General features: G+C 40.1%; 1 protein-coding gene across 3 annotated transcripts; it reads right to left on the bottom strand.

The window, feature by feature from the left end:
* Window positions 1-10,158: 10,158 nt before the first annotated feature.
* AQP4 (aquaporin 4) lies at window positions 10,159-23,375 on the bottom strand. Of its 3 annotated transcripts, none has more exons than XM_014828373.3 (5): window positions 23,162-23,375; window positions 19,572-19,986; window positions 18,517-18,681; window positions 18,155-18,235; window positions 10,159-14,652 (listed from the first exon to the last, which is right to left on the bottom strand). In XM_014828373.3, the coding sequence occupies exons 1-5, from the start codon at window positions 23,191-23,193 to the stop codon at window positions 14,374-14,376; spliced, it is 972 nt and encodes a 323-aa protein (XP_014683859.2). In that variant the 5' UTR covers window positions 23,194-23,375; the 3' UTR covers window positions 10,159-14,373. The 3 variants fall into 3 exon arrangements, with proteins under 3 accessions (XP_014683859.2, XP_070369374.1, XP_014683861.2); XM_070513273.1 differs by lacking the exon at window positions 23,162-23,375 and adding an exon at window positions 22,652-22,829; XM_014828375.3 differs by lacking the exon at window positions 23,162-23,375 and adding an exon at window positions 22,152-22,273.
* Between the last annotated feature and the right edge of the window lie 2,957 nt (window positions 23,376-26,332).

Here is a 26,332-nt window from a genome sequence, read left to right as displayed (position 1 = left end):
ATGTGAGAACGATTCAAGACAGAAATTCTAATATAATATGTTCCAAATGCTTATAACTAGAAATTGAAAAATTATGGCTGGAAGTATTTGAAAAGTCCAAATTATTTTCCACTATTCCTATCATAGGATCATAGAATTTTAGAATAAGATATAATTTTACTTTTCATGTTTCCCTTGGCTTAAATAATAAAAAGAGTCCTGACCAACTTAATTTTCTGCTAATCTAGTTTCAGTTTCTTCATAGAAATGAGACAAAGCTATTGTATTTTCATAGAATTATGATGTTGGAACATCTCCCCAGTTGGGTATTTTAATTGACTCCTTATCAAGTATAGTCCCTGAACCACTTGAAACAGAAGGATATTGATCCCATGTTAAAATCTTCTGAAAAAGAAATTTTAACGACCTTCACTTGTAACTTTGTCTCAAGACAGCATTTCTGTTCTTTCTGCAAATTGAAACTAAAAATCGCCTCTCCTGGGTAGAGAGAAATAATCGACGGCCATTTGTGGTGTAACAGCCTGGTGTTGAAAACCAGTATTGGCCAATTCAGTCATTCAGTTACCAACCAGTAAATATTTACAGATTGCTGTCTGTGTGCCAGGTTCTGGAGATGCTCCAATGACCCCTTATCCTCAGCAAGTTTTGTGAACTAGTGGGCAGACGCAGACATCTTACGAAGTGAAAGAGAATTTTGAAAATGAACTCTTTCTGCCTCTGTTTCAACTAAGACATTGCTGTGACAGACATGAGAAATCAAAGTCACTGTGAAACAGGTTCTTCCTGACATGTAATTTATAAAGTAATATACTAGAACGAGTTCCTTAACTTTTGGACCCACATCCAGATGAAGGCTTTCTAAGTCTGTAGAGCAGAAAGAAGGATTTGAGAAGGAATTCCCTAGAGGAAATGGGGTTATGAGCCCACAGGTTTTACCCGAAAGGGTAGGATGGAAAGGGAATACCACATTCTTCACCTCAAACTCTTAACATGATTACTTAGAGAGCTTGCTGTGTGTATTGGGAATGGGGTCACCTTAGACTGGAGCCTAACTCTGACCTGGGAAATCGAGAGGGGGACAGAAAGGATGATGAGCTGCTTTGATGCTGCACAGGGATCAGCCTGCATGCTCAGAGTTTGTCAGAATGGAGAATGTCTGAGTGTTTCCCATGGGAGAAAGGGCCAGGCTGGAACCATCTTAATTCCTGCTGTGAACCAGGGTCAGAGAGCTGATTGCAGGCCTGGAAGATGGAACATGGCCCCTTCAGCTCGTCTTGAGACTTGCAAGTGAGGAGTCTCTAGGGATGGGAATGCCAAAGAATTAAAAAACAAATGACACAAAACAAAAATATAATCTATGAGGGAAAGAGTGAGCAATAATCACGAGACAGATCAGAGAGCTCAAAGCTACCTAACCAGTATTTTTATTTGTTAAACCTGGCAACTCTGCTTACTTTCCCCTCTGCTCACAACTGAGTGAGCCACTGTGAAAGGGAAAGGAGGAGAGAAGAAGAGAGAAAGAGAGCAGAAGCTCGTCTTACCCTTTTCCTGGAAGTCAGGCAGCTGCCAACTATAGGCCTTAGCAAGGGTGAGAGGGAGCATTCTTAACTTTGAAGGTTGAGGAATTGCTTAATATTTTGGGCAGGAAACATTCTACTTAGTGAATCTGGTTTTGTGAATTTGTCTTTTTCATGTGAGTAAGCAGAAAATCATGAGGCTATGTCAACTTCTAGAGACAGCCGAAGATTATCTTCACTGAATAACAGTTTAAAGGAACAGGAAGAGACAAAAATAAATTTGTGTTTTGGTGCTATCCACACCCACATGCACATGTCCAATGGAGGAGCACAAAGTGTTGACAGGGGAGCTGTAGCAGAGGCACCCAAGGCAGGCTCGAGGGGTTCAGAGGAAGTAATGTTAAGCCAAGAACAGAAGAGATTGGAGGATTCCTGTACAAAGATGGCAGATTAAGATTTTAACTCCCTCCCAAGATCCTCATAAAACAATTCTAAAGTGATTTTTAAAAAGTCTTAAGCCCCCAAAGATAGGAAGAACAGGAAAGGAGGCTATAAGTACAAATTTTGTAACCTGGAAAGCTGATGGATGAGTGATAAAGCACCTGAGAGAACTGAAAGTTAGCCTCAAGTAGAGAAAGATGAAATCCAACTCTCTGTACTCAGAATCCACAGCTCGGAAATGGGTAGCACTTGGAACTTCTAGAAATGGAGTGCTTAGACAAACTAAAATGAGAAGGACTGATTGAAAGTGAGTTTTTGAAGTTGTCAGATTTCCAGATCACCTTGCCAGCTCAACAACCAACCACCTTGGCAAGAAAAGGAGGATTCATTTTTCCAGAGAGAGAAACTGGGCTCAGTTGAGGATGGAGATACAGTACAGAAAACAGGGGATTAAGGGAGTGCATCTGACATTGGACGTGGAGATCACCCCCCAGACTTCTTCCCACATTCAGCTTCGAGATGTTGAACAGCCAGGCCTTCACCTTGCATGCAGGGGATTGAAGAGTTTCTCTGGGGAATCTGACCAGCCTAAGAACAAAGGCCTGAAGATAGTGACGTCAAGGCTTCTGCACCTCAACTGCCCGGTCAGACCACCCTATGGTGAAGTGCACAGTTCAGAAGTTCCACACTTGTGGTGGGAGGATTAGGGACCAAATCCCTAATGAAAGGTAGAGTGATGGTGTGTGGTGGTTGGGTTAGTAGAGAGCTCCAGGCAGAAGGAATAGGACACGTGAAGGCCCTGAGCAAGAGCATGGCTCATTTGATGAACTGAAAGAAGGTCAAGGTAAGTGTGATGGGCAGAGGAGTAAGAGAGCAAGGTGGGTGGTACCAAGATATGAAGCTAGAGGATAAGCGGGACTAGATCGTGAGTGGACTTAGTTTTATCCTAAGGACAGTGGAAATCCAGTGAAGGACACTTTTTTCTGCAAGTGAGAGAGAGGTCAAATAAAAGTGCCTTAAACAATAAGGGAATTTTACTGTGCTTTAGTATGTAACAAGAGGACTCGAGGTAGGGAGGTTAATTCAGCAGCTCAGTGACATCGTGAAGGACCAGACTCTTTCTACTCTGCTCTTCTCAGTGCGCCAGGTATGTCTCTCAGAATAGCTGCAAAAGCCCGATATTGCTTCCTCACGCAACAGCGTCCAAAGGGTGGAAGGAGGGAAAAAGCCATGTTCCTTCCTATGTCTCTGTATCAGTTATTTACTGCTACATAACAAACCACATCAAAACTTAATGGCCGAAAACAGTCAATCACCATTTCACTTATGACTCTGTGAGTCAGCGATTTGGGTTGGGCTTAGCTGGGCAGGCCTGCTGCTCTCTCCTGGACTCACTCATTCACCTGCAGTCAGTCAATTGGTGGCTTAACTGGGGCGGGATGGTCTAAGAAAACCTCACTTACATGTCTGGGGCCTCAGCTGGGATGGCTGGGGCAGCTGGCCTCCCTGCTCCAAGAGGTCTTTCATCTCCCAGTTAACTAGACTGAGCTTCACATGGCAATCTCAAGGCAGTGATCCAAGGAAGTGAGAGCTGAAGCTACAAGGCATCTTGAGGCCTAGTCTCAAAAATCCCACAATGCCATTCTGCAACATTCTATTGGTAAAGGCAAGTTACAGGAACAGCCCTAGTGCAAGAGATGAGAAATGGATTTCACCCCACCGTGGGAAGAAGAGCAGTCATATCGCAAAGAGACACATACACAGGAATGTTTTGTTATTATGCCATCTTTGCAGTTAAATCTATCACAGCCTCCTTCAGGAATAGAGAATATTTTCTCAGATGACATTAAATTATTCTCAGGCCCTTTCCTAAACCAATCACTGAAGAGGGCAACTAAATTACTTTGATTGGGTAAGCCTAATAAACCTTTACTCCATGGAACTGAGGGCCCTTTCTTCTCTGGAGCAAAAGGATTCTTGTTGCAAAGAAGTATGTGTGTGGGATTTGGAGAGAAAAATGAACAATATCTCCCAGATTTTACTAAAGAAATATGATATATATACATATGTATATATATATATATATATATATTTTTTTTTTTTTGCTGAGGAAGATTAGCCCTGAGCTAACATCTGTGCCAGTCTTCCTCTGTTTTACATGTGGGTCACTGCCACAGCATGGCTGATGAGTCGTGTAGGTCTGCACCTGGAATCTGAACCTGTGAACCCAGGCCACTGAAGTGGAGCATGCTGAACTTAACCAGTAGGCCACACAGCCGGCCTCCTGATTTCATTTTTAAAAGATAACCTTTAAAAGATAATGATTTCATTTAAAAGATAACCTTTAAAAGATGAAAAGATATTATTTCAATTTTAAAAGATAACCTTGAAATATTTCATTTTTAAGAGAGAGTTATCCTTCTTGCTTGGAGAAAAGCAAGACTGAAGGCAGGTAGACCAGTTGCAGGATTTCTCAACCTCAGAACTATTGACATATTGAGACAGATAATTCTTTGTTAGGGGATAGAGGACTGTCCTTTGCATTGTAGGATGTTTAGAAGTATCCCTGGCATCTGCCCATTAGATGCCAGAAACTTACCCTGAGTTGTAACAACCAAAAATATCTCCAGACATTGCCAATTATCATCTGGGGTGCCAAGTCATCCCTGGTTGAGGACCACTGGGTTTGGAGCTAATATAATTATCTAGATAATTATTGCATTGGCCTGAACCAAAGTAGAGACAGTAGGGATGGAGGCAAGATGGATTTAGGAGATCATAGATTTGGCAAATAATTGAATGGGAAGGGGGAACTACATGTGGCTGACCGCCATGTTTTGGCTTAGACAACTCTGTGGTTTGGGGTACACAAGAGGAGAAACAAGCTGGAAGAAATTAGGGCAATTAGTTTAGCTTAGAACATGTTTTTGAGGTGTTTGAGGAACCTATATGAAGATGTCCAAGAGGTGTTAAAGATCTCAAACTGATGATCCTTGAGCCTGGTCCAACCTCAGTCATATTTTCTTTGCCTCTATAGTTTAAAAAAAAATACATTTAACCCAACATTTAAGAATTTGAGACTACATGTATAGTTTTGAATTTCAAGTTTGCCTAAAATACTAGAAGATCAGGCCATACTGGACCCAAGGTCATAGATGACAAGAATCTGCTGAGTCAAGTTTGCTCCAGTCTCCCCGGGGACTTCTTGACTCCTTTCCATCACTTGCCCACTTACCCCATAAGAATTTGAGTGTAGGATCCTTGCTTTGGTTGAGCTTTCTGTTCTTTGACAGAGACACAGATATGAGAACCATTGCCACCTAAATGGCTCCACATTCTATCCTCCATGTTCCCCTCCGACCCTTTTACTTAAGTCAGGTCTCTTAGGTCTCTATAATTATAATGTTCGTTTTTTCCCTTCTGATTCTGATGATAATCCCTTGTGGAAAACACAGAAAATACAACACACATATTATCCCCAGTTCCACAATGCTCTTGGATTTTGTTGCAAGCTTTCCATACATCCTTGGAAGCGGTGATAAGGACTTACTTGCCATCCCCTGGAGGGAGCCACCATTCTCTCTCTCAATTGGAGTAAAATTGCTCTCACTTCTCAGCCCAGATCCCAGGATGCTTCATGACTAAAGGAGAGTTATTTCTCCAAAATGTCAATGGGAGAAAATTAAACAAGCTTGTATTTACCTCTCTGCTTTTGTACAACTTAAGCCCATCATGCTGGGATTTGCTAAGAAAAAAATTTTTTGAAACCATCAAGAATTCAGGCAATTAAGAGTTTTTCCAACATCAAACAATTCCATAGGCAGAATCTATTACCCCTCGTGTCTCTCAGCGTTTCAAGGAAACATTTTCTATTTATGTTAATTTGTTATCTCAAATGCTTTTTAAAATGAACCTTAAGTGTACTATTTGTAAGTAGGTGACAGAGGTCTTTTAAAACTGCTTAAATAGCAGAAAAAAATGACATGCCTCTTAGAGAACAAAATGGGCCATAATAACGTGAGGGAGAACATGTAAGAAGGGATGTAATGGTTAGAATTAAAATGACGTCTGACAATTACTTTCAATTTGAACTGAGGTGAGGAAAATCAGAATTACAATACTCTTGTGATTAAACTTTGATGAGATGAAAATGTCATCATTGTTTGATGAGAATTTTTTATTAGAGTTCAAAGAATATGAATGATTTAACCACAATGTAGCAACACCACAGGGCTGAATAATCTCTCTCAGTCTTTCTCAACTCTTCTTTACAGCAGGTCGCTAGAGAAATCCCAGCCACTCTCACTCTTCAGTTCTACTGCGACTGTTTCCAGAAGATTGGCTTTTGAAACAACAAGATAAAACTTACGTCCTTTGTGATAAGTTTTGACATTGAAATTCTGGAGTAGCTTAATATGGCGAGTTAGTTCCAGGATCCATGTGCTGAGATGTAGGCTCATAATTTTTCTTTCTTAAAGAAATAAATTTTAGAGGCCAGATTTCTTCAGAGAAATGGAGAGATCCTGCTTTCATCCTGCCTTTTTTCCTGAAAATCGAGATTCAGCGAGACCTTTCATTTCCTGGGAGGGATCTATTTCCCTTTTGCCTGACATTTTGACAATTAAAATTGAGATGAGGGCTTAAGTTTGTTGAAGACAATGCCTAGTCCAGTTCTCTTTGGGGCTAATTGCGATATAGAATGACAGCAGCGCTAATTACAATATAGGATGACAAGAACACTCTAACTTAGGACAGGGACTTTTCTCTGCACAGGGGCAACTGCTGTCTTCTCATCTCCTGCGCTGGATGGGGCTGGAGCCCTAGGAGCCCCTCTGCACAGACTTCGCTGTAACTGAGGGATTCCTGCCAGCCCTCCCTCCGACCGTCCCTCCTTCTCTCCCTCCTCGCCTCTTTTCTTGTCTTTCCCCTCTGGGGGCCCAAAATCTAAACAGTTTTCCACAGTCATTGGTTGTACATCTCTATATTTAAAACAATTTTTGTCTTCTGAGAGTCTGAATCAAAATATTTGGAGACTTAGTCGCCAATCCTTTAGTTTGGAAACGGAGGTACTAATTGTGTTCAGTTCCATTTTATAAATGCAAATTTTCTCCTCTTACTATTGAAGGAAAGGGAAAGTACTGGCAGTGGTCATTCTGTGCAATTGTTTCCCAAAGCTGTTGCCATTGTAACAATGTTACAATTGGCCCACTCAAAAATACCTTTATTTTATTTTATTAAAAAAAATACAGTCTGTAAACTTACTGGCTGATCTAGGGTAAGTATTGTCAAACACCATTTAACTGATTCCCTTATTTAAATTTTATTTTATCAATAAAATAAATATTTAATAAATAAATATAATTTATTTAAATTTTCTATAGAGCCTTGAACAAAATAGATATTCAAGCATATATATTGATTGGGTGATTAATGGGTAAAGAAGAATTGAAATACATGTTACTTGTCCCAGTGAAGGGCAAAGAGAAATGATCAAATTAGATAAATTAAAGACCAACCAGGAAATCTGAGCTAAAAAGTGGAAGGTATAGTGTATAAGAGGTTTCTGTCATACCCCTGCTCACTAAAGAAAGTTTTCTTGGCCATTCCAAATCCCTTTCAAAAATAGTACTTTGTAAGTTTAGTTGATTTATCTTTGTGGCGTTTGCACTTGAATATTTCAGTCTTCCTTCAGAGGTGGTCAGAATGATAATCAGAGGTTAAGTTGGCAACAACTGAGAGGTTCAAACACACTGCAATCTGTGCTGGATATGAAAAGTCAAAGCCTTGGAAAAAGCAGATATGAAAGTTGGAAGGACTGGAAACCTCCAGCACCACCGGAAGGAGACAATACAGGGCAGAGGCTAAGAGTGGAGTCTATGGACAGACTGCCTGGGTTCAAATCCCACTTCTACCACTTAGTAGCTGTTTGACTTTGGACAAGTTACTTACTTCTCTTAAACCTCGGTTTCCTCAACTGTCAAATGAGGGTAATAGCAATACCCACCTCTTAAGGTTTCTATGAGGAATGAGTACACAGGGTAAAGTATACATCTGGTGCAGAGGAAGTGTTCAATCATTGAAAGTTGTTATTATTATTATTGAAATGTGGGACACCTATCAGTAACTTTGCAATTAATCCCCTACTCTCTTTTCTGTACCAAATGAAACATATCTTAAATAGTGGTCTTTATAATATTTTCCTAAGGAAAAACCAATCAAAATTTTTCTAAATCACCCAAAGTATCCTAAAGTAAACCCATTTCAACAGTCAACCCTATTCTCTTATTTGAGATCATTTCTAAGCTCTGTAATACTTACTCCAGGTCTGTAGTACTTAATTTATTGCACCTTGTTGGTATTGTACATAAGGATTTGCCCTACTGTGGATAGAATATGTTTCTTGCCACTTAAGGAAACATGGCTGATGGGAAATTAGGCTGATAGAGGAATGGGGGAACTGTGTGTGATTAAGGGGAATAACACAGGGGATTGGGATTAATCGTGATGCAGATTCTAGTTTCTGCTTTACCACTGGGTATAATTTTGGGTAATTTACTTAATCTTCTTGATACTTGGTTTCCCCATGTTTGGAAATGAGAATGATAGTAATACTTACCTCACGATGAGCCTTGAAGATTAAATGATTGAGAGTAATATTTATAAATTCTAAAGCATATATATGCTCATTATTGATGATTATTCGACTCCGTGCTTTCCTCCTCTACCATTCTGATCCTTGGCCAGTGCTTTCATAAGGAGAAAAGCAATTTGATTTCCATCTGTTCACAGAGTAACTTAATTCCTCCAGACTGAAGTGTTTCTTCCCTCCATCTATCCCTCCATCCATCCATCTATCCATTCACCCATCCATTCATCTTGCATTCATTGAGCACTAGCCATGTACTACCACTGTGCTATGCACAAAGGTTGCAAAAATAAATGTCACGGTTTCTCAGAGACTTCTGAATATGTGGAGGCAGCAGAAGTCAACTCAGCTTTTAAGGGTCCTCAAAGCCTCCTTAAACCTGAGAAGTGAAGAGGTGGAAAAACTAAAAAATAGTAAGAATTAATTCAGGTGACATATTGTTTTAGACATTTTCAAGCAGGATAATTATCTAAACTCAGGCTGACATTTATATCTCTGGCTCCCCATGCTTGTTAAAATACTTTTCTTGCTGAAATAGTCATTGAGCTAAATTTCATCTAACATCTGGCCATTGTATAAATATAGCAATGAAAACATGTCTTGTTGCCTACACATCAGATATAAATTTTAGAAATCCAATTAGTGTTTCATTCTTTCTGTGCATTTTTTTGTTTTATTTTGCTTTGGTGTTTGAGCTAATTTTGAGATCCTAACTGGAACTATAAGAATTCAAATATTTAGCACACACATATACAACAGCAAAAAACAACTAAATTGAGGGATAGTGCTCATTAGACATTTCCTAATGATTGTAAGATAATCCTTAAGTTCTTTATTCATTTATGCAACAAGCATTTATTGAGCAAAATGTCAAGCCTAGTGCTCAATTGAGGGTGGGGGATACAGAATAAATAAGACACAGTCTTAACCCTAAAGGCGTTTAGAACCTAGCAGGGGAGACAGACACCTACACAAATGATTTCACTACAACGTGACAAATGCTATAAGAGAGGTGCATATCCACCTGGCTCCTGAGGTGTCATTCACCGCTCATCTGATGGGTTGCACACTGCATAAGAGATTGTCCTCAATCCTTCACTGAGGGTCTCTAACCTCTCAAAATTGAGAAGCCCTTCAAACCAAGAACCCAAGGGACTAAACCAGTACTCATGGTGTCTATGCTATCCAACTGGGTAGACAGAATCTGCCAAATGCCCTAAGGATGGGTCATCTATTTGAGTCACAGATGTTTAAGTCTTCACTTTTAGACTCACTATAATGATCGCTAATATTCAATGATCTATTCTACATAGATGTGGAAATTTAGATTTAAGCCCATGCAAACGCAATTTTCACTGTCTACATCAGGGCATACTACAGTATATACTTTGCAGGCTCTCAAAAAATACATTTTATTATATGGATCCTCCCATCATTTCATTTGGTGTTGGTTATAGTCAAATATCTAAATCTTCTGGTCATTCTACAGGATGCTCCTAAGATCTAACATGCAAAAACTATGAATGAATTTTCAAACATCATCAAACACAGTGCTTGCCTTTTAAAACATTAAAAAGTTTATTTGCACAAGCTTAGTAGTATGAGATACAACATAATTCATGGGAATCAACCACAATGCTAATCGTTTAATAGATTATTCCGAATATTAGACATTATAGTTTAAATCTCCTTAATATTAGCTCTAATGTTGGAATAAAATTTCAGTTAATAAATAATTGTGAATATAACCATATGTTCAGTTTATTCTCACCAGTTTATCATGAATTACAAGTTTATTGTGATTTGGGTCATAAAAGTGATAAACAATTGTTTATGTACTTTCATAAATTGCATGCTTATTTAATTAATTCTGAAGAGAATCTAGAAATATATTCCAATGGGTTATATAAATTAGGTACATTTTTTAGCTCTTGGATTTTGGCATGCATGGGTACCATTATAACTGCTCTTAAATTTAATGTTCATTGTACATATCGTATCATATTTATTTGATATGTATTTTCACAAGCTATGGTCATTTGCAAAAGTGAGCAGCCACAGTTTTGGGGCCTCAATTAAATGTTCTCCATGCATTTCAGAGAATTATGGGTTTCAAAAGTTAATACACTTTTGGGGTGATCTATAAAGTACTACAATACCAATGCAAACACACAAAATTTGTGGTGAAGAAAGTGAGTTTTGTTACATTACACTTTCCAAATAGTCACCATATCTTCCTAATATTTTTGTTGCCATAAACATTATGAAAGACAATTCCTCTCAGGTATAAAATATTCTGAATTTGCATATTCTCTAGTGCTTATGAGGAGAATTTATATTGGCTTTCTATTGTTTGATAACGTTATATATTGAACTCCCAATATCATCTTCAGTTGTCACAAAGGCAATTTCTCTGTCAAACGTTTACAACATGTTGGGACAGTGTCAACATGTTGCGACAAAGGGCTGCACCAGAATAGGATGAATTTTAGCGTTTCAATTTGCTACTCTTCTTTGAAACTTTCCTGTTGATTATTGAGTTTAAACTAGTAAATGAGTTGCCTAGTTTCACAGCCTAAGAAGACTATTCTGTGCTATTTGGACTCAGACCTTAATAATTAATTAGACAACTTAATTCCATGATGTATGTTATTCAAATATTTCTAGTCTCCTTGTAAAATCTTCCAGACTGAGTAGCAGTTCTTGCTAGCACCTATCAACTTCATTAGGAAAAGGGCCAGACGACAGAAAGAAAGTACAAGAATTTATGAAAAGTGTCAAAGAGCAGAAACAAAGTGTAGGAATCTTAAATTTAGGAAACTATTTAGGTATCAGAAAATATTTCCTTCCAGTGTAAAAGTTTAGGACTCTTTGAAGAAAATGTCATCTTCAGCAACAAAAACATGCATTCAAATTCTGGGCCCCAAATTATTAAGAAAGCCCTGAAAATTTAAAAAATGACTCTTACTCTTTGTACTCTTTTGGCAAACTATATACATTTTCAGTGTAGGAACCACCTTATAATTTGGGGGCTCTTGTGTACTTTTCCTTAGGGAAGAGATGGTTGGCATCGTTTCCTGGCTGGATATAATTCATTTATGTCCTTCCAATTTTTTCTCTCTGATCTCTTTTCTGTGTATCTGTCAGCAGCACTCTCCTGGGAGCAGCATGATGCACTTCATTAATAAGAAGGGATTAAAGGAAAAAGCCCTAGTCTCCTAATACACTTGGATAATTTGGTGCCATCCACAAGGCAATAGACCCCTGCTGCATAGATGTCATTAGAAAGGTACAATTTCATTACTTTTTACTGGCAGAGCCTTGAGTGAAATACAGAATATGTTGTCTCATATGCGGGGAAAAAATGCGCTAAAGCTTTCGTTCACTGCGTACCTCTAAAATAGTAGAATGGAAAAATATATTTTATGGGTTTACGTTTACATTGCCTTCCCTCAATAGTCCTTGAAACCATGCTTTTATTAAATATTGAGCAAAATAAAGGTTAAAGGAAAATTATTCATATTCTTAAATCTCAAATGAAATTTATATATTTTTATTAACTAACACACTTATTTTGAATACCTACTAAGTGCCAGGCACTCTGCTAGTTGCTGGAAAACAAATTACAAAAACATCGTTCACCCTTTTTTTTCAAGCACTAACTTATTGAATGCTCTAACTGGAAATGAGTGTATAAGAAGTAAATCATATGACTGAGTAAAAATGATTATAAGCCAGTAAATTGTAAGCGTATTCAGAAATTCGGTTTAACTTTTCTTTGTTAACGTAACTTATTTTTGAACTGACCTGTTTGCCGATGGTTGATAGTATTATGTTATAAGCTGAACCACCCCCAATTTTAAGCCTTTAGTGGTATATTGTGCAAACATTTGAAAAGACGGGCATAAACCATCCTTAGAATCGAACCCTAGATCCTATAGATGCTGCCACAAACAGGAAGCAACGTGCATCACTGGCGAAGGGGGTGGTTGGCTACATCCTTGAGAAGGAAGCCTGGGATTTCACACCTGCCATAAAAAACGCTAGCAGCACTCCCAGGCCTACCTGTGTGAGGACTCTCTGGCAAACTTATGCATCACTTTTCTAGCACCGAAGAGAATCAGGTTTAATAGTGGTCCATTATCTCACTGCCACAGACACACAACTGCCATTAACACTAAAAAGTGGCACACAGTTGGAACTGTGCATGGGAGAAGGAGGCCCTTGATTATCAGCTATTTACAAGCCACTCTTTGCAGTGATTGATTTTTGCTTTACTCCTCGCTTTTGTTCAGTGAAACTGATATTTGCAGCTCCTTGTCTAAGATAAAAAGCTAGACTAGACGGTTCAGATGATAGAAACTGGGGTTTCCAGAGCCCTTTCTATTGACATAAGGCAAAGCGGTACAGGAAAGACAAACTATTTTGACAAATAAATGGGTGAGTAATGAAAACACTTCAAAAATGTGTTGCGTTACATACAATACCTCTGCAAGTGAGACTGGTTACCTAGGCAGCTTTGAATACACAGTTCTGTGATATGTTCACCCTTTTATTCTGCAACCATGTTGTTCCTTGTCTCTCATGCATTTGAATTCATTAAAATATTATTACACACACAGTGAAGACTATCAACAAATGTCATGAGAAGTGAGAGGGCAATAGAGATTGGGGCTGGGCAGGACTGGTCTACACCTTCCAGAGTGAGCAGAGCTTAATAATCATCAAAAAGTCAGGACTCAACTAGTTATGTTCTTGTTATCAAAAATATGTCTCAGTAATGTTTAAATGTAGATAACCAAAGTTACAAACACACAAAACCCCCAGTTTTGCCAGTAAGTTAAAAAAACTAAGCAGACTTGTTAAGTGGTTAAAAGCTTAGATTGTTAACTTCAGGTAGTGTATTTGAGGATGTGCACTGAAAACAGATCAACTATTTGAGGCCAAAATACAGATTTCCTTTGTCCTTATGATTTTTGTATGATGGTAATTCCCCCCTTACCCCCATAAGATCTTACAAGTCTGTTTGTCCTGAATCTCAAGAGGGGTTCCTTATGATTTGGATGTTTTAGTGGGTGGAATTAATAATTATACAGGGTTTCTGAACATTCTTCAAATTTCTGGGCTTTAGTTCTCCATTACCTTGGGCATTGAGGAGGGAGAAGGAATATTATAAATTGGAGTTTGGGTTGAAAGTTGGGTATTTGAAATATAAATGGAAACAATTCATTAGCAATGATCTTTGTTAATATTCTTTTGCCGAGGTAGTTTATAAATAAGGGATTGTCCATAAAAGAGCTCAGTATATTTTCTTTCTTGAATGTGCATGATTCTGTGACATACTGTACTTTGCCATTGATAAACTTGAGTTAACAGGATAAATACTCAAATGAAGATTGACAATGCCAGTTTCACGGTAGAGGAGGAGTAAGCTGATAGGTATGTCTATAAGTTTTGTCAGGCAAGACTTAACCAAATCTTGACACGCATTTTAAATCGATTATTAGTGAATGGCACCTAGACAAATTAGATACATATTTGCTTTGGGATATTTTTAAAAGATTTTTTTTAAGACTTGGAATTCACAATAGGTTTCTTCCATTCCTCCTTGGTAAATAATGAGATATTTATTATCTAGACTGAGTAATATGACATGAAACAACAAACCTGCGTGTGTCTAATTTATAACAAATCTGTTTCCTTAATGGGTGGGAGGAAATCTGAGGACAGTTCTAAGGGTTCTTGTCTGCTTTCAGTGCTGTCTTCTAGTCATACTGAAGACAATACCTCTCCAGATGGGTCTTTCCCCTTCTTCTCCTCACCCCGGTCAATGTCAATCACATGCACCACTCCAGGTTTTAGAATCAAGTCATCGGTCTCTACCTGGCTCCTGTTGTCCTCCACCTCCATGTAGCTCCCTTTTGTTTGCTGGGCAGCTTTGCTGAAAGCTTCTTTAAAACGACGTTTGAGTTCAACATCTGGACAGAAGACATACTCATAAAGGCCACCAGCGAGGACAGCTCCTATTATTGGTCCAACCCAATATATCTGGGGCAAAGATGGAAGTTATAGAGTGTAAGTAGAATAAAACTATTCCTTTGAACAACACATGACTATAGAACATAGCTGGTTTAAATTAAGAGAACAAATGTGTCATGCATAAAAAAAGAGAAGAATTGGAAAGAAAATACATCAAATGCACACCAGAGAGCCATATATTGCTAAATAACATTTGAACAGAAAACAAGAAAAGACTGTTTCCTCTTCTCTTTTCCTGCTTTCATTAATTACGTTCTTTGTATTTTCTGATAATCCTTAAAGTAAAGATGGCTCCTCTTTGGTGGTACTGCAAATTAAGCAGACACTAAGAATTCTTCAATTAAACTAGAAAAAAAAAAAGAATTTCTGGAGAGTACTTATCTTGTTTTCTTAACATTGCCGTCTTACATTGGTTTCTGCATAATCACGATCGTAGTACAGATTTTAGCATTTGGGGCTTTCATTATTCAGTACAGCATGATACATGGAATCCCAGCTCTACCACTTAGCCATTTTGTGAACGCTTACATCAGTTATTTAACTTCCTAAACCTTAATTTCCTCATCTGAATAGTGGGGATTATAATAATACATACCTCATGGATTATCAGGATTAAATTGAAATAATTCTTGTATAATACTTAATAGTTCCAATTGTATAGTAACCTGCTCCATCGCATGTTTCCTAGACAATTTAAAGATGTATGTGGCTAGGCTGGCTCTAAGTCATTTTCCTTATGTTACATATTTTTCCTCTCTAAAATTTGGTGATTTGATTTAACAGAAAACCTCATGGTTTGTTTATGACTCTTCTTGAAGAGTGCTTTCATGCTCATGGTTCTGCCAATGCTCACTTGGTGAAAAGATCTGTACTGAGTTTACAGATGATGGTTACTTGAGGATTAACAATTCCATAGGATTTTAATTCAATAACTGGAAGTTTTTATCATATCACATATATGTCTAGAATAAGCTAAGTTTTGAGTTGGATAAACCTCAACACTTCCTTTAAAGCACGTGTAAGCTGTAGAAATCAGACATACACTCAACAGATAAACTTGAGCAACAGAAACCCTGTTTATTGAGCACTCTTCCTGAGCTGGCTGTACTTAGCGCTTTTCCTGGATTAATTCTAACAATAACCTTTGAGGTAGATATTATTATTATCGCCATTTTATGGGTAAGAAAATTGACACTGAGAGGGCAAGAAGCTTGCTTAGGATTTCTTGCTTAGCAAGCGGTGGAGCTGGATTTCAGGTCTGTCTGATTTCAAATCTCTCTTTTGAACCACTATACTATTTTCCATTACACTATGCTTCTCCCATATGAAAAAATATGATGAATGCTTCTGGCTTAAAACACTCTCTGGAATTAATCTCACTTAGCATCCTCATTGCAAAATCTAAAGAAAATTTGAACTTGAAGCTGAAGCTGAATATATATACCTAAGAGAAAAACTGTTGGTAGGGTGACTGCAGGAACCAAGTTCCTTATCTTGAACATGAAAGAAACTATGTGAGACTTGACCTCTCCATGCCCTTTCAAAGGAGAAACAAGGAGAGCCCTCCTCTGAATGTCTTTGCTCTTTGTTCCTTTGGTGAGATCTCATTAGACACGTTCTGTTCCATAAGCTACAAATCCCACAAGGGAGAATAAGGACTGTGACATAATTATAACACTTCCCCGAAAGACCTCTGACGGACACATCTGGCTGCAAGCTCTCAAAAATAAACAAATCTCGATTTCAAGTTGCTCTTCCAAAACAAAGTCATAATGTACTTTAAAGTAACTTTAAAAATTTATAAGATAAACAATTTTTATTGCTAAAAATATAGAAAATACAGAAATGTATAAAGAAGAAAACTATAAAACATAATTACACTATACAAAAAGTTCACATTAATATTTTGCTGTTATTTCTAGTCTATCAGTCTATCTATCTGCAAATATACTTTAAATTCGTTCTAAGTTTCCCACATCCATTGCTGCAGAATGGACATTCCTTTTCAGTAGGGATTAAGTGTGTTATAAAATAGCAACAAGGGGAAACTTGATTCAATCAACAAGCTAAGAATTTTCCTACTGTTTAAATTTTAACTAGTTTACTGAAACTAACAAGTAATTAATAAAACATATTTTCATCCACATATTAAAGTCCTCATAAATTAAATTGAAAGTTGTCATTTTTCTAAATTTTAATTACAAAAATAGTTTGAATTTATAAGTTAAACTAAAAGTACTTTTATTATAAGATCTATATACTGCCCATTAAAAATTTCCATTCCTGTTAATGTGGCAAATCTTTCGAGACATAAATGGAAATATCAGTGGCAAAATGACCAATCTCATGAATAGTACTGTTGACTAAGTTTTCGTATGGCTGGATCCAAATTCTTACTTTTGAACGTGGACTCTCGTGCTGTTATTTAATGGTACAGATTACTGGTAAAGACTTGGTACACTTTTCTTAGAAGAATGTACATAGCAGTGTTGCAATTTCTCCTCATTTGCAATGTAGCTCATGGTTGGGTGGACCCAGTCATGATTATTGACTGGGTCAATAATCACCGTATGTGTGAGATTAAAACATAAGTGACATATTCTTATATTCATGAATTAAAAATAAAAGGTGTAAAATAGCATTCACAACATATAAATGACAGTAAAAGTTAGCCCCATTTGAAGCTGGCTTACATATGTCTCATATTTTTATCGGTTATTGTATGTTAGTATGTGAGTGGCCTTCAAAAATGCCATATTATTCATTTAATGGATTTAAATTCCTTTTTTGTAAGAAACAATTAAAATAAAATGGATTGTGATATTTAAAAATGGATACCGCTGCTCTCTGGAGGCATTGCCACCACATTAATAAGTAGATTAGACATGATATTGAAAAGTGTGCCTTTTCTGAACGTCATTTATTTTTCTGCCTTTCGTTATGGTGATAATAGTGTAAACATTTGCACCATTTATTCCTCACCATCTGCAGTTCACATGCTTCCAACTTGCATACTATTAATTGGGTTCATGCTTCTGTAAACAAAAAGGTAAATATTTGCTATAGGCAGTGCTTTTAAGCATTTCTTTCTTTTTCTTCTTTTTTTTGGCAAGTATATTTCCTGTCATTGTCAGGAAGGCTTTATTTTCAATTATTAAACACCATATTCACTACACCATCCTGATTGTAACTTGTTCCACATAGGCAACCTCCATGTACAATATATTCTGCTGCAGTCTGTCAGATACAGTACCCAGAGCAGTGCTTAAAAAAAAAAAGGCTATTACTGAAGGCCCAAAGCAGATATAAGACGAGATGTTTTGCAGCAGGTTTGTTCTAGTCTCTCCCTAGTCTTTATGAAAGATGTAATAAAGTAGGGGGAGGGGGTCAAGGTTGAGAGGAAGTAAGAGAAACTAGTGAGCAATATAATGAAAAAAAAATAAAAACCAAGAGCTCCATGGGTACTTGTCCTCAACTGTAGAAAGATGGAAACTATCAACATGATGGTTACCCAATGGTTTTCCCAATTTCCCATGATAACTGCAGGTCCAAAGGATCGGGCGGGGTTCATGCTGGCACCAGTGTAATTGATCTAGAGGGAAAAAGAAAACAACTTCAGGCATTGCTGAAACACAGCTACTAACAGGTATCATTCACGGGAATTTGCTGCCATTTGCCAAGTTAGTTAGAGGAACTCAAGATGTTAGCAGCCGTATCAACATTCTCATCACAGTTAGCATAATAATCACCGAAAATGGACAGACGTGGCTGGATACTAAAGAACTACAGCTATAAAACACAACATCTTCAGGCCAGCTCTAGGGGGAGGATAAATGAAATGGATCAATTATTTAAATGGACTTGGAAACTTACTGCAAATAAATGTCCAATTGCCACAGAAAATCCAATTGCTAAAGCTATTGAACCAGTGACATCAGTCCGTTTGGAATCACAGCTGGCGAAAATAGTAAACACCAACTGAAATGTGATTATCAACTCCACCAGGAGACCATGACCAGCGCTGAGATTTCCATGAACCTACAAAGAGAAAAATACTCCATCTGAATTGAAGCAAGAGTACATTTTCTATGACAACATAACATTGAGAAAAGCATATTTTATCCCTGTAAAAACTGATGGTTAATTTGAATCTTCTATCCCACTGTCAATTGAGACACTGTCCCCCAGACCCCCCAAAAAAGAAGGAATAAATTTCTACCCATTTGGGGCCATCACAGGTAATTCATTACTCTTACAATGACTAAACGGGAGTTTGTGCTGAATGTCCGTTTCTACAAAGGGAGCAAAATGTGCCACTGCTGCACTTATCTTAGAAAAGAGTTTCTTGAGTCTTGGAATTTTATAAGGCAATGATTAAATCCATTAATTAGGTTTAAATTAATTAATATACATTTCAATTAACATTTAAACTGTGTGCGGGTTTTTAATCAACCCTGGTGCTGAGCTAACAAATGATATTCCTAATCAGCTAAGAACAAAACTAGGATCAAAGGCCCATTTATTTTTTCAAGTGTGATTCGATGTAGATCATTTTAAATCTTATGAACATGACAAGAAACAAAACTGTTTCCTATGCTAGGGAACCAACAAATAATTGTAATAAAAACGCCTTTGATTAACTATATAGTCAGTATGGTCACTGGGATGAGAGAGAGGGGAAAAAAACCAACACGATTTTTGTGCCACCCAGACTTAGCAATGTCCAAGTGACTCACTAGCAAACAATGATTTCATATGATATAGTCAGTGTTGGTGGAATCAGTTTCACCCCTATCAAGAATCATCTGAAATTCCTTGGGAATAAATCAGCAATCTTAAGAAGGTCTCTCAGGCCACCAGGGTGTCATCTAGCAGAGTATGTAAGAAGCCTGGAGTCCTAGTTTGAAAAGAAGAGTTAAGGATGTTACCGTGGTGACTCCCAAGCCCCCCACCACACTCGGAGGTGTGACGAGGTAGAGAATGCCTGCTCCAATGATGGCACCCAGGCACTGGGCTGCAATGTAGAAGACAGACTTGGCGATGCTAATCTTCCTGGTGCACACCATGGCCACGGTCACAGCGGGGTTGATGTGGCCGCCACTGATGTGGCCGAAGCATTGCACCATAGTGGCAATGCTGAGTCCAAAGCAAAGAGAGATGAGAACCATGTCGACGGGTAAGGGCTTTTCCATTCCACCCCAGTTGATGGTGGATCCCAGGCTGAGGAGAACGAAAATAAGCATAGCCAGAAATTCCGCGGTGACTGCTTTCCAGAAAGCTTGAGTCCAGACCCCTTTGAAGGCCACCATGATGCTCTCTCTTCTACACAAAGGTCCACACTTACTGAAAAGAAAGACAAATTGGCTTCAGAGGCTACCAAACCAGGGTTTATGAATTTAGGTGAAGATGCCAGGCCTGTAGTATTGCCCTAATGTGGGCAGGGCCCCTCTCATGGTTACTTGCAGACCAAGAAAGAATGCTTCTGGAACATCTCCTTAATTAATTGTCTCCTTAATTAATAATCAAGAGATTGTTATTCTAGTCTCCTTTTATTTAATATTCAAAGATCATCCAGTTTCACTGGAAAATTATCTGAATTGTTCCTAGAAAGGAAAATGTCTATATCAATTTCCTTAAAAATTGAGTAAAATATATTTACCCTATAGTTAATTCCCTCAGAACAAGTTTTTAAGTTCAATGTGCTTTTCAGATACTATTTATATTTTGAACATAAAACAATTTTAAAAAGGGAGCTCTTTATCAGTTTCGTTAATTTATTGCTGAACCTAGCATTCTGAAACTGGCTTTTAGAGCGTGATGCTCCCTCGCCTCTCCCCAGTTCAGACTGGATTAACCGGAGGTCTGCTGGGAAGCCAGGAATGCTGGAAGTCTGTCTTCCCAGAAGGTAAACTCGTTGCGGGGAGGGGAGCTCATGGTGACTGGCTTCGGCGGCGGGAACTGGCAGGGCCTGAGCTGGGACGGGACACTCCCTCTTTGTCCCTGCCAGCGGGAGGAGTCCCGGAGCCGGGCCGCCGAGGGACCTCGTGGCCGCCCGGGTCTGGACGTGCGGCGCGCGACGTGTCACTCTCAGCCCCAGAGGAGCCTGCAGCGCCTCTCCAAAGGCAGGGGAGCGGCCACTCCCAGGCCCTTGCCAGGCTCCCGGGCAACGGCCAGGTGGACAAACAGAGCCGCTTATCAGCCTGGGACCTGCGCCCTGCCCGCCCGCAGGCCTCCTCGGCGGCCCGGCAGCCTCGCCTGGGAAAGCTGCGTCCTGGCCTCTGCGGTCCTTCTGTAGTGTTAGGGGACAGTCCCTTCTCCTGCCTGACCCTCTCTCAAACCCTGAGGTTACCCCTCAGATAAAGCTCCCCAAAGGGATCCTGGAGGCCGGCGTCTGCAAGCAGCGCCCCGGGCACCCTGCCCGCCCGCCCAGGCGCCCTAGTGCGGCTGAAAACCGGGGAGGCGCCACCGCGGCAGGCGAGGACGAAAGGGGGTGTGGCAGGGGGACTGGTCCTCAGAGTGCGAGGCTCCGCGGGAAGCGGTGTTTCTCTAGTGTTTTCTGGACAGCCTGCTCCTCCTTCTGCTTGGCCCTGCAAGACGGGATACCTCTTCCTAGGGGAGCTTGTGTGTGTGTGTGTCATGGTCGCGGGCGGAGGAGGAGGGGGGAGGGGAGGGTAAGGGAGGAGAGCGAGGGAGGGTGAGGGAGGGTGAGGGAGGTTGGAGAGCAGCAGGGCAGCCATTGGGAGGGAAGACACTTTCTTCCTCCAGTCTCTTTGCCTCTTAGTGTCTGCGGATCTTTGGAGCTGAGCAGGGATGAAGTTTGAGGATATTAATGCCAACTGCTCGTTCTGGCAAGAAACGGCTAGGATCGCCCTTGGAGGGGCGGTTACCCCGGTTACTCCATTATTCAAAACATGTGCCCTTATCCTTTGCCTGTGATAGCCTGGAAGCCAAGGAGTGTGGAGAGCAGTTAGCAGACTGATCACAGAGGACTATGAAAAGGGTTGGGCAAGACAGCCACATATTTTAACAGATTTGTGGTATGGCAGCTTTCCTTTCCACACATTACTGAGTGGAGCCCTTTCCCCGGCCATATCACTTACTGTCCCCAGGAGCCTGGGTTCTGGGTGGGAAGTAGGGAAATGCTGTGCCCAAAAGAGCTAGGGGAACTTTCCCTTGACCTTTAGATCTCAGCTCAGCCTCTGGTTTGATCTGGGGCTTTGCTTCAGAGTTGGAAAGAGAAACCCATTTTCTGCCCAAGTCCTGGTGGCTCCAGAAGGGGAACAGCCAGCCCTGCCCCCAGCGTCCGTTGCCCAAGTGAACTGCTCAAATTGAGTAATTATGAAACCCCCCAGCTGGGAGGACAATGACATCACACTCCCTAGAGAAGAGAAAATAAAGAGGCAAAAATAGGGTGCCCTGGGAGAGGCATTAAAAATATCCCAAAGCGGGAGAAACTCAAAGAACTCACAAATTGAAAAAGAAGTTGTGAGGGTGGCTTCTGAACTCACCAGCTGCCCACGGCTGTAGCCGGGATGGCAAAGGGGCAAGGTGGTATCACAGGTGCTGGTCATCTGTGGCTGGATTTAGTGGGGAAAAGGAAGCGGACGAAGCAGGAAGCTAAGGCAGCTGGTGGGCAGGAAGCAGGTCCCTTTTCAGCCAAATAGGAGAATACCAGGAGGGGCGGGCCCAGGGAGAGGCCACCTCCTGGCTTCTCCCCTTCTCCCCTCACTCTCCCCAGGTCCCTGAGTTTGCTCTCCTGCTCATTCTCTTATGCATCTGTCTACCTCTCCAGAGACCTAATTTAAGAAACTCAGTCGTTCTCCTAGCTTCAAATTTTCATCAGCCAGAGAAACTAAAAAAACAAAAAACACAAACACAAACACAAATATATTCCTTAAAACTACATTTAGCTTTTTTAGAAAACCCACAAAAATCTGACCTCCTTACAGGGCAGAGTGACCAACCTCAGTCGGCTTTGAACCCCAAAGTTTCTGAAGCACGTACATACCTCTGGCCTTTCAAGTGCTCACCCCAGCGTCTGCCATAGCGCCCTGCTGTGATTATCAATGTTCACACTCTGGATATGGATCAACACCATTTGTTTTGCTTCTTTTTCCCCAGAACAAAGGGGGTTTGTTGATGTGCCCTGGTTGTATTGACCCAGACACATTACTTTCTAGCTGAACACCCAGCCCCGATCCACTTCCCGACAGCCAAGCCCCCGGGTGAGTACTTTTCCTGATGAAAATACTACAGATAGATTTACCTCCATGGGGTAGTTTTCCTGTGCTTTCACAGGTCTGGCATATTTGGAGGATTTTGCTACAAAGCATCCCTTCTACCTTCTCTGTACCTCTCTTATGAATGTGCCCAGTGCCCAGATCTAAAAGAACCACCCATCTGCCCTAGAGTTTCCTTTTAGATTCTGCCTGCGAGGGCACAAATACCTGTAGTAAAAGAATCTGAGTTTCATCTTTTGGCCCTGAGCATTGTTCCCTTAAGGCAAAGAAGGACTTACCCCCACCGCCTGGCTGCAGGTCTGTCGCTCATGCCTTCCCTGGCCAGAGTGCAGCTCTCATTGCCTGCCCGCAGCTCCCAGTGTGCTGGGAGTCAGATTACGGCCACTTGTCTGATTGGGTTTTTGGAGTCTAGGGGTGGAAAGATTCTGCACCATGTGGCAATCGCCAAGTTATATTTGAACTTGAAATAACTTCTCTCTACCTGATCACTATGGACACAGGGCATTTCAGGAACACAAAAACGTTTGCTTACATTGTTTCTTTAGCTGGTAATCTTTGAAAAGGAGGATTTCTCCAAAGCTTTGAGTTCTTTCTCTTACAAAGAATTGCTGAGAATTTGTCTTGTTTGGTGATGTGTTGTGGTTGAAATCGGGCAACCATTAGAAAACAGATTTGCATTATCCAGCACTTGAGATGACTGAAATCTCAGCTGCAGTGCGTTTGTTTTTGAGTGGCAAAATATCCAGTGGGTTCTATCTGAAGTTTTTGAACTGAGAAGCAGCAGTTTAAGCATAAAGATAACTGCAGGTCCATTTGTAGCCTGGGTGGCACTGATTTGGATAAGAGGAAGGAAGGAAAAACAGGAAATGAGACTACTCCAGGGTACTCACCTGGCTGCTATATTAACAACAATTGTTGGGTAAGATGTAGCAAATTTAAAAATACAGAGGTTGGGTGGGTAGAAGATTTTTGGGAACTGTAGGTAAATATACTGTCTGGAAACCTAGAGACAAGACCGACTACATCATTTGTGGGGCTCAGTGCAAAATGAATGCAAGGCTTCTTGTTCAAAAATTATTAAGAATTTCAAGATTGCAACAGTAAGACATTAAATTAAATGTGGGGCCTTCCTAAATGCAGGGCCCTGTGCAACCGCACATGAGGGCATCCCTGACTAAGGAGTTTGGTGAACTCTGGAAGGTCTGAGAATTAGCTGCCTGCATCACTATCTCAATTTTTTTCTTTAAAAGGACCTCAGGTGCCTAGAATTGAAATAATCACAATCCTTGGTTTATTACACTCTATCATCACTGGTACGTATATGGCTCTCTTTTATTTTGTAATAGTTAATTAATTACTTTTTAATAATTCAATGAATGTCCGTGAGCCCACCACTGAAGCCAACAACTAGAACTGTGACAATTTACATTTACCCATGGGATTCTCCCCATCCCTGCCCCGCTTCTCCACCTATCGTCTCATTCAGAGCCAAGTGTTTTTCAGGATGAAGTGTGGCAAAGAAGAAATACAGAAGAGAGAAGAACAAAAACTATTGTACTTTCACATCACAGTTTTTTTGTTTTCTTGTCTCATTTGGGTACTTGAGACCTGGGAATGAGTGAAAAGCTCTCCTTAGGAAGAGGACTTAAGATTTTGAGTGTGAATTTCAGAGGAGCACTTTATTACTGTTTGAAGCATTCTCAGATAACAAAGATTGAATGTATCCTTTAATAATGTGGTTGAGCACTGATGGTTGTCCATCAGGGGTTTCAGCCTTTACAGAATGTGCTCCCTGAAAGTCAGAACAAATTCTGATGAGAAGAAAAGGGGGAATTTATGTGAATTTACAAAGAAGACTTAAAAGGTTGATTCTTAAAGCTGTTTACCATTCAGATTTTAGAATGAGATAAAAAAAGGGGTGCAAAATGTTTTTTTAGAAATTTGAAAACTTTGACTCTCTAGGCAGATGTGCTAAATGTAATTGGTCTGACTCTAAGAACATTGAGTCAGAAGTGTTTGTGAGGTCCATGCGCGCAAGGAGCAATGCTGCAGTGTTAGGTTCTTCCTGTGGATGAGGCCTGTGGTCCTATCCATAGGCACCCACAAAGAGTGGTGCTCCTGGGGATTGCTGGTTGTTGGGGGGCATTTTTCAGGTCCACTCTTTGCAAGTTGCCCTAGGATCTTTAGCATTCACACCATGGCGCTGGCAGTTCCCGTCACCATTTTACAAAGTGCCAACAAAACTTGGTTACCACAGTTTCTCAGACCCTTTCCCTTTCTTCTGGCTGGCTGATCACTGCCCTGGTAGAATGTGTTGACAGTCTAGTTCCAAAGGGATGGCTGTTCCCATCAAGGGAAGGACCACCCTAATTGGCATCAACTGATACACTTATTATTATTCTCAGCAGAATGGCTTAAAATTGACCAGGGATTAACCCTTCACCTACTGGAGGTAGTTTTTCTTATTGCGCATTACTTATCATCCTTTTTATATTTGAGATGGTATTATTGATCCTCCTGCAACCTTTCAGCCCTGTGCGATAACCAGCTACTTGCCCACTTTTTCTTTGGACTCGGGACAGAAATTTCCAATAGGATTGTCTGTGGCGATGCACGCAGGTTACAATGATGGAAGGAAGCAGCTAAAATGAGCTTGTGGTGATATGGGGGGCAGTATGAGGTGGGGAACTTGGCCGATATAAGTAATAGCTTCTAAGTTGATTAGTTTTGAACTGGTCTGATCCTAGAACCAAATGAGATTTAGAATCTAATCTTTTCCCCCACTGGTAACTTTAAAGGAGCTTAATTCATTTAAAAATGGAATAATTTATTGATGAAATCTTCTTGACTTTCCTACTGTTCTGTGCTGTGATCTTTGCTGGCGGGCGGGGGGGGGGGCTGGTAACAAGGCATGTTGGTTTAAAATCACTCCTTTATGTCAAGCAAACTTGTGAATTTTCAGCTTTGTCAATAGCCTTGTCAAGTTGTAGGTCAGTAACATATGAGGAAAATTAAAGAAGGATAAATGAAAATTACAAGAGTACTCAGCAAAAACTAGCCGATTAACACACTTTGCTTCTGAATTTTTAATCTACTACCTCGTACTGTTTTCCTTTGGTGCCGATGTGTCTTTGGGATTTGTGAGCGCCTCCCAATGCTGCCCTCAAGACTTTTATTATTTCTTCCTGTGTTCAGAGTTTGAAGACTAACACAAAAGCACTAAAAATGCCAGCAATGCCTCAGTACCACACGGGAAGTGTCTCCAGGCCAGTAGGGGTAGATTCGATCTCACCTCATAAATCTTATTTTGCTTTTCATGAATCACAGTGTCATGAGTTCCTACCAGAGCACTTATATATCAGTATGTTCCTTAAAAACAAACAAACAGAACAACAGCGGCAACCGCAACCACCATAACAAAGGGCTTTAACGGAGCTTCATTTCCTTTT

The sequence above is a fragment of the Equus asinus genome, chromosome 7 (assembly GCF_041296235.1).
Source record: "Equus asinus isolate D_3611 breed Donkey chromosome 7, EquAss-T2T_v2, whole genome shotgun sequence".
Taxonomy (NCBI): Eukaryota; Metazoa; Chordata; class Mammalia; order Perissodactyla; family Equidae; genus Equus; species Equus asinus.
Note: the sequence above shows the minus strand (reverse complement) of the source record. Positions and strands in the feature narration are given on the sequence as shown.